Raw genomic sequence first — 15,186 nt, 5'->3', positions numbered from 1 at the left:
AGTCCAAAAATTCCCTCCCTGACTTTTAAAAATCCAGTTTCCTGATTGGTCCTCTGGTCAGGTGTTTGGTTCCCTTTGTTAACCCTTTACAGGGAAAAGAAACATTAACCCTTAGCTATCTATGACACAAGCCTTTCAATAGTTTATTTTTATTTTGGAATTTATCATTCTGGAAAAACACAGTGAATACTTTACATTTTAATTTTCCATTGTAAGTGGTACCAACTCTCTTAAAATGCTGAAAATAAATGTCTCTTATTTTTGTCCTCCTTTCCCATATTTTTACTTGACTTGGAAATTAACTAATTTGTTTGTTTCTTTATGTATTAAGAGCAATTCCAAACAGAGCAAAAAAATGTGCTCATACATATAATCCAATCCTACAATTCTCAACAAGGGTTTAATGTAATGAATAAGTGTTAGTTAATTGCTTCTACTGAGTCAGAGAGCACAAGCAATTGGTTTTTTGTTGGTACTATTTTTCAAACAGCTACATGACATTTTCTTAAATGGGATAGTCATTAAAAGAGGAGCTAGTAGCGACCCCTGTATTAGGTTACCCGGCTTTATATTATAAAACTTTCAACTTTTAAAAGAAGTTTTAACACCTCCATTGTTTGCATCAGCCCTTTACAAATTTGGCAGGGAGAAAGCCCTTGTGATAGAAAAGTCTGTTTGCTTTGTCTCACAAAATTTATTCAGTTTTAACTGATGTAAGCCATTAAAAATGACCATTTCCCTTCTGTCACTTACACTCCGAAAAATTTTGATAGCACACTAACATAACTTAAGAACCACTCTAGAGAGCTGGGTCCATGCTGCCATCACACGGGAGCAACAACACAAACCATACCGGGAATGGTTGGGTGCTATTTGAGCACTGAGCCGGGCTCCTCCCCAGCCCATAAGCATGAAGAAAGAAAATTATTTAATTGCATATGTTTACCAATGCTAGGAATCTGGTAATAAGAGAAATCAGAATTTAACATTTATGAGCATATGTTCAGCCTAGTTGGTATTGCTCAAATCTGGTGGGAAGATTCACATAATTGAATATTAAAAATCAATGGTTATAAACTATTTATGGAGCACTGACTGGGCAAAAGGGGAGGGGGGGTCAAAAATGGCCTTAACTGTTTTTGAGTCACTGACAACTCAGAAGAAAATGATCTGGAATGCTTACAGATTAATATCCTAAAAGATAAAGCACAAGATGGGGTACTAGTTGTGGTTTCCTACAGACCACCAAAATCACACTAGAGAACACTTGACTGGCTCCGTAAGCATTATCTATACTGTGTTGGAAAGAAAGCTGAATTATTATGGTGGACATCAATCTGAGTGACATGTATTTACAGTCTCATGCTGCCCATAGTAGGATAAGTGGTATTTTAAGGGAGACGGAACCAGCCCCAACTGTGAAACTTCGCTCACCTCGCCAGGTGGAAAAGATTAGCGAAGTCACATGACAGGCAGATCATGCATCTAAATCAGTCCTTTGAGGTCGAGATAAATATGTTACTTACACTATAGTAACTAGTTCTTTGAGATGTTGTAATCAGTGTGGATCCCATTATAGCTGCACATGTGCCTCTCATACATGAGACTGAATTTCTTTCATTAGTAGCATCTGCTGGGGCAGTGCACACGTCCGGAGTCTGCACAAGTGCATAAAAGAGGAGGATGGCTGCAATCCTCCTTTGGTTCTCTCACAATTCAAAGCCTGTGCAGCTGAGGACTCAGAAAAGCAGGGATGGAGGGCTAATTGTGGAATCCACACTGACTACAACACCTCAAGGAACCAGTTATGTAGGCTGAACAACAATATTTTCCTCTTCAAATGTGTGTCAGTGTAGATCCCATTGTAGGTGACCTGGAAAGCAGTATTCTCCTCCACATGGCTAAGAGGACCATCAGTTGTGTTCATCAAATAAAGATTTAAAGATAGACGTTCTGGATCTTCTGAACTTGGCATCTGCCCTAGCTGCCATGTCAAGTGCGTAATGTTTAATGAAGGCCAGTGTGTTACATCACATAGCTGTCTTACAAATCTGAAACTGGCACATTTCTGAAGCAGACTGATGAGGTCCCCTATGCCCTGGTGGAGTAAGCCTTCACATTCAGAGAGGGAGAGCTGATAACAGGTGGAAGTACACTGTGTAATCAACTTGGAAAGTAGCTGAGAAGAGATCATTTGGGCCTTTTGATATACCTGATATGGCCACAAAGACAAGGAGGCGAGCTAAGGGCTCAGTCCTATCTAGATAGTAGAGTAGAGCTCTGGAAGTGTCCAGGATACGGAATTTTTCTCCTGGAGAGGAGTGAAGTTTTGAAAAGAAGTCTGGCAAGGTGATTGATAGTCTGATTCTGGTGAAATCTTCAAACTTGGGAATGAACTTGGGGTTTGTTCTCTTCATAGGGAAATGGTGGTGATACGACATTCACGGCAGTCTAGCCATAAGGGCTTGAATATCGCTGACATAATGTTGACATAATGGTGACTAGAAAGACCATCTTGATGGTAAGGTGGTACACTGAACATTCTGATAGAGGTCTGGAGAGAGGCTCCATGAGCTAAAAGAGGATCACATTGAGGTTCCAGGTAGGAATGGGACTCTAACTGGAGGGCAGGCATGGAGAAGGCTCTTGAAGACTCTAGACAGACACTCTGGGGTGAGAGAAAACAGAATGTGACTGAACTGGTGCAAGATGCACAGATATTGCTGCTATATGAACTTTGAGAGAGTGAAATGTCAGCCCTGACTGTTTCAAAAGTAGCACATAGTACAGAATCATTGGGATTGGAGCCTTGACCAGATTTACATAGTTCTAAATTGGCCATATTAAACAAAAACCAAAAAAAAAACAAAAAAAAAAAAACGTTTCCATTTCACAGAGTAGGTTCTTCCTATGGAAGCCTTCCAGCTCTGCATAAGACTCTCTTGCACCCGTCTGGAGCATTCCCTGTCAGTGATACTCATCTAGCCAGCATCCAAGCTGTCAGGTGCAGCAACTGTGGGTCCAGATGCAGCATCTGACACCCTAGATACTATGTCTGGGTAAGAGGAGAGGCACGGGAGGTTGGCTGGACATCTAGTGTAGGTGTGATTGCCAAAACTGTCTTGGCCAGCATGGGGCTATTTTGACAGTGATCTTGTCCCATCTGATCTTGGATATTATCCTGGGGATCAGGGGAATCAGTGGGAAGGCACAGAGGAGAGCATGAGACCACTCAAAGAGAAAAGTGTCTGGCAGAGATCCTATACTCATGTTGCCCCCTAGAGCAAAAGGCTTCACATTTGGCATTCTCTGCTGAGGTGAATAGGTCTACAATCAGGGTATACCACCTTCGGAATAACAGTCCAGACTGGATTTCTGCAATGATACTAACGGTTGGTTACCATGTTTCTGCTCAAGAAATCTGAAATGTTGACCTCTGGGGGATGAAGAACTAGTGGTAGGTGATGCATGAAGGTATTGTCTATCAGGATCTGCACTACAGAGTTCCAGGTAGGAACACAATCCTGGCTAGCCTGATGGCCCATAGCAATAGGTCATTCCTGTGGGGATTGGTCTGGCTTTGAGGAGGGGATTGGACGAGATGACCTTCTGAGATCCTTTCCAACCCTGATATTCTATGATTCTACGTTTAATTTCAGATGAGTCGGGAACTACACTTCTCATATTTGGAGGGGATTTTGGTGGTCAGCCCAACCTGTCCCTAAGGCATCCATAATAAGCGTCACTGTCAAGGAAGGGGCTAAAAAGGACATTTAATTCCTCACATTCACAATAAGTTCTAGCAGATCAATGTACTGTAACTAATCCGCAAGTATGGTATTTGTCTAGCAAGTACACTGTTCTTAGTCTGTGCTGTAACAACCACAGGTAAAGTCTGGCAAGTGACATCACATTAAGTATATACTGGCATGTGTCCTAGAAGTGCTAGATATGTGTGAACTGTCATAGATGGTCTCACCCTTGTCTCATGTAAAAGATACCTGAATCTGTCTTCCAGCAGGTATGCTCATGCTGCCTGCACGTCAAGTAGTGCTCCTATGAATTCTGTCGCCTATGGTGGTGAGATTTGCAATTTTTCATAGCTCACCAGGAGCCTTAATAGAGAGACTAGGGATAAACAACTTACTCCATGGCTGTCTGCCTCATCCTGAAGTTTTCCCCTGAGCTGCAGCCTGTTGTCCAGGTACGGGTAGATATAAGTCCCTACCTCCTTAGATGTGCTGATACTACTGCCAGGCACTTGGGGAATATTCTGTCTTGTGGAGAGTCCAAAAGGTAGAACTCTGTATTACTAATATTTGAGTACCACCATAAATCTTTGGCACTTCTGCAAACTGAGTGAATAGCAACATGGAAGTATGTATCATGAACCAGTCATGAGCTTGGAGAAATAGAATAATGGAAGTGTTACAAACCTGAATCTGAGGCGACATATGCATTTGTTCATTCTCCTGAAGGCTAATTAGGACAAAGACCTCCTTTCTTCTTTGGAATGAAGAAATAGCCAGCAGAGAAGCATCTTCCCCTTTATTCCTGAAGCACCTCTTCTATGGCTCCTACCCAGAGAAACAAGGCCACTTCTGTTTGTAAAAGGCTCCGGGAATGTTTTAGTAAGTGTAATGCACTGTCTTATTTAACTAGGAATTCCTGGCAAGTGGATACTCACAGCTGGAGTAATGCCAAGGTGTAGGACTTTCTCCCGAACAGATACAGTTGTTTGGGATCTCTATCTATTGGTGTGTTCTTGACCAAATGTAATTTCTCTTGGGCAGGGGAGACTACTAGAGAGCCAGGGATGGGGTGCGAATAAAAATACTCACACCTGGAGGGTGACACCTGGTATCCTTTTTCAACACATTTTGTCATGGGTGGTACAATGGCTGGTGTTTGCATAGAGCTTTAGTTTGGTCTAGAAATCCCTCATTTATAGGGATAGCAATTTGGGCAGGGGCTGCAGCTGACACGATATTGAATAGTCTGCGATACTTCTCCGATGTGACCAAATCTCCATCTCCAAAATGTCTGCAAATTGTAAAAGAAGCTCCTGAAATGCTTTAATATTTTCCAATGTCTGTATTGGTGCCAAGGCAACTGCCTAATCAGGCAATGAAAAGAGGTCTTTAGGAGGCAACACTAGGTGTTAGTGGGTCTCTGCCTCCAGGTCCCATTCTTCTGGATATTTTGGTGTCTTGTCAATGAAGCTGTGTGGAGAGAGATGATCGTTTCTATCTTGAAGGGGGAAAAGTGGCTCCTCAAGGAATGGGAAGACTGAACCCAGTAGCCCCAGAAGGGTCATGGAAGCATACCATACAGGGATTGATAGCAGAAAAACTCTCCTGGTAATGCCACCCAAGGATGGTATGGGACATGACTCTCTTCTCAGCGTGTGAGAAAAAGTTTGCTCTGGTGATGAGGAGTAACTAAACAGTATAGCCCTGTCAATGCCAGAGCTCTTGTCTGTACTTTTAAGCGTCTTTATGTCAATGACTGTTTCCACTACTCATTTCCCCAGTTCTGGGGTCGGTGCTGGCAATGGGGCCTCTGGTACTGGGCCTGGTTTCAAAGGAGTCTGCTACAATGCAGTTTGCTCTCACACATTTTTCTTCGGTCCTGAGATTCAGAAGATTTATTCGACAATACCTTCTGATGCCTCACTGCATGGCATGGGAGGAGACAGAGCTCCTCCTCAAATTCCTACCCAGATGTTCTGGGCGGCATCTGACAGTGATCTGTTTCAACATCTGAGGCAATGCCTTAGATATCGATGGCCTCAATGTCTATGTTGCTGTCAGTGCTTTTTCTTTGCTCAATGTGGTTGTCTCTGCTGAAGTCTTAGGGGGTCTCACATGCCTACTCGTTGGAGCCCTGGTTGGTGCAGGTTTGGCTGGATCCTGAGCCTGGATTTTCTAGGTCTGATGCCATCCTCCTAGACTGTTCTAAGAGATGAAGCTTAAGCTGTGTATCCTAAGATTTTCTTGGGATGTAGGATTCACCCAGGCAAAAGGAGGACCTGTTGTGCTCATCTTTAACTGGGATAAATCTGTCACACAATGGCAGGGCTTGATTCTTCCATCTTATACAAGGCGATCTACAGAGGGGGTTCTGGTCAAAGGATTTCAATCTGGACAAGGATTAAAGAGCCCAAAAGGTTAAAAGTAAAGTTTTAAAGGTTGCTCTGGAATTTTTCAGAGGTTTTGATGAAACCATGCTAGAGTTGTCAGCAGATTGAACCTAGCGCCGTCCTGTCTCGCTGCTGTGGGGTGTTAAGAGGGAGCTGAAGGATGGTCACAGTGCCTCACCCTTTATGCCCTTGTGTGGGCAGTTCAGCTCAGGGTGCATGTGCAACCCCAGACAGACACTGCTAGTGGAAATAATTCAGTCTCACATGCATGAAGCGCATGTATGCCTACAGTGAGATTCACCCTGACATATGCCTGAAGAACAGAATCCTGTGCACAGGCGCAGAGAAGAAGAAAAGATTTAAGTTAGAAAGCCCTGGGAGCTGCTGCTCAATAGAGAGCAAGGAGAGACTCCAAAGAGCTGAGAAAGGGCTCAGGAAGAGACTGAACAGAACGTGGGAAGTACTAAAAGCTGGGCCCAAAGGGTGGGCTGAAGAGTGTCTAAAACTTGAAGACAGACCCTCAGGGTCTGGGGTGGAAGACTTTTGTATTCCGACCTCCAGTCTGGATTGTTCGCTGTAGTGACTTGGTACTCCAGATAAGTTATTAAAGAAAAAGTCCACCTTACTCATTTGGAGGGCCAAGTCATTGCAGCAAACAATCCAGGGTGGAGGTAGGGAGATGCAACCTGAGTGAGGGGACACCAAGGAAATGGCTACCCCAAAGCCAGACTGGGTAAGGCAGTGCTGCTACAACTGGTGTAGTTTGCAGAATTAATCTGACAAACCCCCTTTAGTAAAAAGAAAAAGATGGAGGACATTCTACAACTCCTGGAGAGCCAACAGAAGCAGGAAGATGCATGGCTGATACCCAGCAGCTATGACAGGAACCAGCAGCTATGACAATGTCACCAGCAAGAGACCAACGTCCTGGTGTGTTTCAGAGGTAGAAAACCTGTACATCAGAGGTTTGAGTGCCCTGGGTGGCAGTGCGAACACTGGGAGTGGGCTCAGGGAAGACAAACCTCAGGGACATATATAAGCAGCATAGGCACTGGAAGGCAAAGACATAGAGGGGTAAGGGGCTGCTTAAATGTTTCAGGTCTGGAAAGGTGGATCACTACTTCAGGAGGGTCTTCCCCTTGAAGACCTGTGAATATGGTAAGCTAAAAGGAAATAAATCCTCAGGCAGAGAGGTGAAGATGGGGAAACACTATAACCTGCTGGCAGAAGCAACACAGCGGGAGAAAAAGGGGCCTTCTCTAACCAAGGGTGGAGAGAGGGGACTGGATAGAAAAACCAAGAAGAGGCTCTGTGAACAGGAGAGGAAAGAAGCTTAAGCTGGATGCTGATCATAGCAAGCTTAGAGAGCTCACAGGGAAAGCAGAGCAGCTGCAGGCTTAGGCAAAGGACACTATGCAATGAAGAGAACTGGTTAGAGCAGGGGTAGCCAAACTGTGACTCTTTTACAGTTAAAGTGCAGCTCCTGGAGCCCCCCAGCTCAAACCCTTTCCCCCCGCTCCCCTATCTCTGCCTACCAGACTAGGGGGGAGGGGGGAGCTCAGGGCTTCTGTCCTGCAGCAGGATGGTGAGACTAGTCATTTCTGGCAGAAGTCTCTGGTGCCTGAGAGTTGAGGAGCAAATTTAAAAGTTCACACCCCAAACACCCCAGCAGCTTGAGTCACACCTTCCACAGGCACACATCTCCTCTTATCCTCAGTGGCTCCTCCCTGCAGCTCCCAGGCATTTGCCATTGTCTTCACACAGAGCTAACAGCTACAAACTGCAGAGGTGGGCCACAGCTTTAGTTCTGCGAGGAGAGATAGCAGCAAAAGCAGCAGCTCCCATCATTTTGACGCTGCCTCTCCCCACGGCCACAGTTCTCAGCTTGCCCAGCTCCAGCAGCTGCTATGCAGGGAGTAGGCCCAGTAGCAGCACGTGACTGAGCAAGGCCAGCAAACCCTGCTAAAAATTTGGGTGGGCATGTGACCCCATGTGCCACCACCCCGCCACGTTGTCTCTGGCTTCTGCACAGCCAGGAGGGGTTCTCGAGGCTTCAGCACCGCATGGTGTGCCTGCTGGGGCTCAGCGCTTCAGCAGGAGCCCTAGCAGGCTCTCGAACTTCTGAAGATGGTCGTATGCAGCTCAGTGGATCACTAAGTTTGGCCACTCAGGGTTAGAGGAAAGAACGATCAGAGCACTGAAACATCTTATGGAGTGTGGTAAAACTGTAGGCACCACAACCTTCATCGGTGGTGAGATGTTCATCCTCTTGAGCCGGCATATGGAGAGGCAGCATCATCTGTGGGAGTTTTGATTTCAGTTTTTCAAAGCAGCATCAAGAAGGTCCAGTAACTAGAGTGGGTCAACTGCCATAGATACAGAAAGGAAATAAGACATGGGCACTGCCAATTGTGTGCATTGATTGTGAGCAAGTGGGACATGGAAGATGGGTTTGCCCTATATGAACAATGACTGTAAGCTCTGCCTATTTGCACATAGCATCAAGAAAATATGAGGAGGCCTAGAATACTAAAGATACTGCAGGCAGAGAAGCAAACTGTCTGGTGTCAATGGAAATGAGGTTCTGGTAGATATTGAGAGCTTGCCTTGGGATGGGCAAGGCTTTGGACTGTCACATGACAAGTAGGTCATGTGGTTAAATCAGGTGGAGACAAAACAGAAGCCTGTGGAGAGCCAAAGGGAAGACAAGAGAAGGAAAGACTTCAGGCAGAAAGCCCTGGACATGACAGCTCGCTAGAGAGTGAAAGGAGCAGCAAGGCTGAATAAGCAGCTCTAATGCAGAAGCTCTCTGTAGCTCCCAGGCAGAGGGCCTGGAGCCTGCAGAAAGCGAGAGCCAACTAGGACAACTTGAGCATAGAGAGCAAGTCTGCTAAAAGATAGCCTCAGCAAAGACAGGGCTACAAACCTGTAGCAACAGTTGTGAGCAAGTGAGGAAGACTGGGTAGGAGTTCATGCTTCTTTGAAAACTTAGTTAATAAACAAAGACCACAAGAAGGGCTCTTACTCAATACATGAAATTTTATGTTGAAGTTATTGGGGAAACTGAAGAGAGAAACAGAAGTAGCAGCTAGCTTGAAACCAGAATAGATAAGGTGGCCCTGCTATATGGCTAATACTAATTCTTGGAATTTCTAAAATTAAAAATTACAATGTCTTAACTCAAAATCTGTTGCATCTAACATGGGGCAATTCTATATTAAACCTCATCTTGCCAGATAAAGTGGAATTGATCACAGAAACAAAAACTAGTGGTTGCTTAGGTAAAAGTGATCATGACTTGAGAGAGTTGTATTTTTATGTGCAAACAGAAAGAAGTCCAAAAACCATTAATACAAATACTGGGTGCTTTAAAGGGCCAATTCACAAATCTGAAAAAAATTATGACTCAAATCAGCTGGAAGAAAAAAATTTAGAGAAAAATGTGAATGATAATTGGGAACCATTTAAGAATATTTTATTAAATGCCCCCCAAATCCACAAATGGGGGTGGGGGGAAGAGAAAAAAAAAAGGACTACATTGGTTAACTTGGCTTATAAGGGAAGTGAAAGCAGCTATAATATAAAAGAAATGGAAAAAAGAAGATGCTGATAGCTATGAATATAAATTAGACAATAGGAACTGTAGAAAAATACTAAGGAAAGCAAAAAGCACACAAGATAGAAATAAATGGCCAGAAGAGAGAAAGATAGTAAGGAAGAGGTTGTTTTGAATTTTTTGTGTGTATTCTTAAAAATATATTAGGAACAAAAGGAATCCTAACAACGGTATTGGTCCATTACTAAATGGAAATGGTAGAAAAGTCAAAAATAATGCAGAAGAGGCAGAAGTTTTCAATAAATATTTCTGTTCTGGCTTTTCCCCAAATACAGATGATTTATTCATATTATATGATTATAAAATACTTATTCCAGCAGTAACTCTGAAGTTAAAACAGCAGCTACTTGAGGCATTTTTAAATCTGCAGGTCTCAATATTGTACATCCAAGAGTTTTCAAAGAGCTGTCTGAGGAGCTCAATGCACCATTAATGTTGATTGTCAGTAAGTCTTGGAATACTAGGAAAGATCCAAAGTACTGAAAGAAAGTTATTGTGCCCATATTTTAAAAGGGTAAACACAATGACCTGAGTAATGTTAGGCCTGTCAGCCTGATATCAATCCAGACAAAAAAAAATGGAATAACCAACACAGGACTCAATTAATAAAGAATTAAAAGAGTAATGGAGTAATTCCATTAATCTATAATGGAAAATAGATTTTGTCTAAGTAACACTCTCTTTTCCTGATAAGCTTAGAAGTTTGGTTGACAAAGGTAATAATGTGGACATAATAGACCTTTAAAAGCATTTGACTGAGTACCACATGACATTTTGAGTAAGAAACTACAACTATGCAAAAATCAACATGGCACACATTAAACATTAAAAATGGGGTGACAGGTCTCAAAATGTAATTTTAAATAGGGAACCACTGAGCAGATGTGTTTTTAGTAGGGTGCCATAGGGATCAGTTCTTGGTCCTATATTATTTAATTATTTTATCAATGACCTGCATACAACTATTACTGACAAAGTTCGCAGATGACAGAAAAACTTTGTGAGTGGTAAATAATGAAGAGGATACAGATACACAGATACAGAGCAATCTGGATTGCTTGGAAAGTTGGAAGAAAGCAAAACATGCATTTCAATAACCAAAGTTATACATCTAGGAACAAAGAATGCAGACCACGCTTACAGGAAGGAGGATCTATTATGGCAAACATTTTCTCTGAAAGAGACTAGGAGATCATGGAAATAATCAGTTACACATGAGCTCCTAGTGTAACATTATGGCCAAAAGGGTTAATGTGGTCTTTGAATGTATAAATAGTGAATACTGAGCAGGAGCTGAGAGGTTATATTAACTCTGAACAAGTGTGACTGCTACCAGAATAGTGTCCAGAATTCAAGAAGGACATTGATAAGTTGGAGAGTTCAGATAAAAGCCACAAAAACAATTAAAGGATTAGAAAATATGCCTATAGAGAAAGACTCAAGCTCAATCTAATTTATCAGAGAGAAGGTTAAGGGGTGAGTTGATCATAGTGTATGAGTACCTATGCAAAACAAAACTTGGATAATAGAGGCCCTCTTCAATCTAGCAGACAAAGGTAAAAAAAAAAAAAATCTAATGGCTGGAAACTAAACAAATTCAGTCCAGAAATTCGGCACAAGTTTTAACATATGAGCGACTATGAAGGCTAATCTTACATGGGCTGTTTTTATTCATGTACAAGCAAATCTTGCCCAGGCCCTTTTTACTTAGCTCATTTCCAGGATGTGTGTACTCTTGGGCTTTCATATTCCTTCTGAAAGTATTCCATAGCATACATAATATGTATTAGCATAAATATTAAAACTATGCTGGTTATCCATCAACTTAATAGACGTTATGCTTGCTATTCTAACCCTACACAACTTAATTCTCATTGTGTAAGTCAATCCTGGAAGAGTGGCAGCAGATGTACTATACACCCTTCTTTATCATACCATTACAATAAAGGAAATCAAACACAGAAAATGTAGACAGGAATGGCCTCAGTTTACCAGTGCTTGATCCCACTGCAATCTCCAGAAATACCATTAAGTAGTTGTAGTCCACAGAATCTAACATCTCTCTTCTCAGTGTTCTAGAGAAGACAAACTCTGCTCCCTTACACCACAGACCTGCCAATATATGTTGTGATGAAAATTCCTTCCCTCCCGAACCCTAAGGTCAGTTGGAACCCTGCTCCTGTGCAGAAACACCCCTTTCACCAGTGTGAAACCATTTCAGCACATGCATTAGAAAGATTTAGTGAAAACATGTTCATGACCAATCTTCAATCACATTTATGAGAAAGGATAGTGACAAAAAGAAACTTCAAAATAAATCTCATTATGAGACCCACAACTGAGTCTCATTAGATACATACCTGCACGCTTGCTGCTACAACTGGAGACCCTGAGGCAGAAGATGGTCTATGTGGTGTCGACAATTGTTTAGTAGCACCCTGTGTTCCACTTCCTGCTCCCCCAGAGAGACTAGTCCTACTTGCTCCACTTGAATTAGGGTTACTGCCTCTGCTGGCAGGTACATTCATTCCGACTCCACTCAAGTTATTTTTGCCAATAGTCCCAGAGGGAGAAGAGGTGGGCAACTTTGAAGAGGCCTGAGGGTTCTTTGCAGGCTGAAGGCCTGTGGTGCGACTAGATGGCAGCAAATTCATGGTAGGAGACTGCCTGCTGATATTTACTCCACTGGGCTGTTTATGAAGGGGGCTGCTATTGGAGTGACTACTCTGGGGTACTAGTGCACTTGAACTGGAAGAACTGGGTGATGTTGTAGGCCTGGAGGATGAGGTTGATTTAGATGGAAATTTAGGAGATGCTGTGGGCTTGGGTGTGACAGAGGGTTTGGATGAAGTGGGCTTGGGAGAGGCAGCTGGTTTAGGAGAGGCAGCCATGGAGAAGGGAGGCTTGAAACCCTGGGAAGAACCCTGCGACACCATAGCCTTGGCAAAACAGTTACTAGAGGTAGAGGTGCTGGATGTTGTCCGAGAAACTAGAGGGTGGGATACTTGAGAACCACTTCCAGATGAGGGGCTAGACAAAGGAAGGCGGTACATTACTGGCTTATCTGGACTCTTGATGACTGGGGATGAACAGGAGAGTTTGGGATTGCTACTCAGTTTCACCACGGGATTGGTCTGTGACTTAGTAATAGTTGCTTGTAGAGGAGACACGTATTTCTGCTGGACAGCCGAATGCTGGTGCACCTTTGTCACTTGTAATGTTGAGGAAGAACCACCTTGGCCCTCTGAAGAGGATACCAGGATAGCAGCATCCTTGCACCTCTGAGAGGAGGAGGAAGTAGCTGCTTGGGCCTTGGAGGAAGAAATATGGGTCTGCGAAGAGGAAGCAGCTTGGATCTGGCTTGACCTCTGTAGTCCTTGCTGAAGTAGCTTGGCTGGCAAAGGCTCCAAGGAAACCTTGGGGTTTTGAATTGAAGAGCCAGCAATAAGGCCTGAAGAGATGCCCGTGTGAACTAAATCCTGGGGCTTCTTTGGTACTGGTCCTGTGTGACCAGCGATAAGACTTGATGAATGTGGAGTCTGAGTTGGCTCTACCTTCTTTGAAGTTGCTAGAGGCAACTTACTCATGATGCTTGCCAGTTTCTCTTCTCTCAGCCCAGGGCGAGGTCTTGAGGTTGGTGTGTCTACGGTGGACCCCAGGGGCGAGATCTTGGCTCCATTGTTGATAACTGCCAAAGCATCAGATACAGAATCCAAAGAGGGTGGGTGGAAAGAGAGGTCTTCATCCAGTGAGTCATCCAAACAGATGGTCTCTGGAGCTGATGTACAGATAGAGTTAGCTACCGTACTGATAGGTGCGCTGGAATTAGTAAAACAAACTGAAGTCACCAAAGATGTACAGGCTTTCTGCTCTTTCTTTGGACTGGAGTCCTGGTGGAGAGTGGCGGGGTATGGGATAAAAATAGAGAAAAAAAACATTAGGAAGTCACAATGCCCTCTCCAAAGCAGATCAGCGTAACTTTAGTGCAATGCTATCATTCTGCAAATCCAGAAGTATAGCTCTACTGTTATATTTTTCTTTTAAAGATAGTCTCAGCATTATCTGATACCCAGATGCTGCAGTACAGAATACCTTGTTCACCAGGTAGTAGGGTACAGGAAGGGGAGAACACCATATTCAGCTATGAAGAGCAGATATTACGTACTACAAGCGATCATATTAAGTATACTGAATTTAAATACGTGAGTTAAGTGGTAAGGCATTGTGAATGGCCTCCATGCCATCTTGATGCAAAAGCCCAGATAATGGTCATGCTATGAACAGAGTCCAAGATATTTAGATGCTTAACTCCCATTGATTAAAATGGAAATTGAGTGTCTAAATACCTTTTGAGGATCTGGGTCAGAGTTTGCAAAAGACTTCTAAAGACACTTACATTTAGTATATTAAGGCATCCACCCCTTAATATCTAGGGATCAATAAGGTCCCACCTTTCTCTGCCTGCACGACTGAACCCACACAGAAGAGAGAAAGCAGCAAGGAAGTGGTTCTAGGATGTAACATTTTAAAATGGGTAGTTTCAGTCAAATTCAGTCCTGTGTATATAACGTAACAAAGTGACAACATGATCTACTGTACCAGGCCCACATACTCCTGGAGTATATCTAGTGTTACTCACAGGAACAAGACCTAGAGCTGTAGTTCCACTTGGAATATCACAGTAAAGAACAGTAAACTGTATTATAGAGGCTCACAGAGCTAGTCTTCAATATGCTGAAAGTTAAGGCAAATCTGAGCTCAACCATAATTACAATGGAACTCAGAGGAAATAGTAAGCCTAGTTAGAGGCTACATCAGCTTACTGCACTGAACTTGTCCACCCAAATATTCAAAATTTTCCAGTGCTATGACCTAATTTAAGATGAAAATGAAGTCATCAAAGTGCATGCATTTTAAAAAAATGTGTATTACTTTAATGCATTTAGTACCTTCTTACAGCCCATTTTTAATGTCTTTATAATTTAAAATTACAATAAAGCCAAATAGTATATTACCCACTTTAAAGCCTATGGCATAAGTCTCTAAAGTGAGTAACGGCATGTGCTGCCACCACATACAATTAAGTGCTGATTGAAACAAGTAACCAGTGATTTTCAATTGATATAAAACAGGATCATTAGCAATATATTCATGCCAAATGGTTTAGTATGTGAACAAAGATTCCATTGTGCAAACTGATGTTAACAGGATTCCACTATATTTCCTCTTTGCCAACAGCGCTATGAAGCCAAACACTCAAGAGGTCACAACGAACAGGAGGCAGATTTTTTTCAAAATGTGCATATGCTCTTTTAGGGAGGTTACCAAATGGGTCCACTCAAAGATCCTGCATCAAGTGTGTGATAAAAAGAGCTTGTCAAAATATGGAATTTCTAGCCCATAGGAAATTCTGAGATTCCAAAATCTG

General features: G+C 42.9%; 1 protein-coding gene across 1 annotated transcript in view; it reads right to left on the bottom strand.

Moving 5' to 3' along the window:
• Positions 1 to 15,186, bottom strand: part of UBN2 (ubinuclein 2) — a 143,612-nt gene that overhangs the window by 39,910 nt on the left and 88,516 nt on the right. The window contains exon 14 of the mRNA XM_032803163.2: positions 12,119 to 13,648. Coding sequence (XP_032659054.1) covers positions 12,119 to 13,648 — 1,530 coding nt within the window. The remainder of the gene's footprint in view (positions 1 to 12,118; positions 13,649 to 15,186) is intronic.

This window comes from Chelonoidis abingdonii, chromosome 1 (genome assembly GCF_003597395.2).
Source record: "Chelonoidis abingdonii isolate Lonesome George chromosome 1, CheloAbing_2.0, whole genome shotgun sequence".
Lineage (NCBI taxonomy): Eukaryota > Metazoa > Chordata > Testudines > Testudinidae > Chelonoidis > Chelonoidis abingdonii.
The sequence above is the reverse complement of the archived record's forward strand: the minus strand, read 5'-3'. Positions and strand labels throughout refer to the sequence as shown.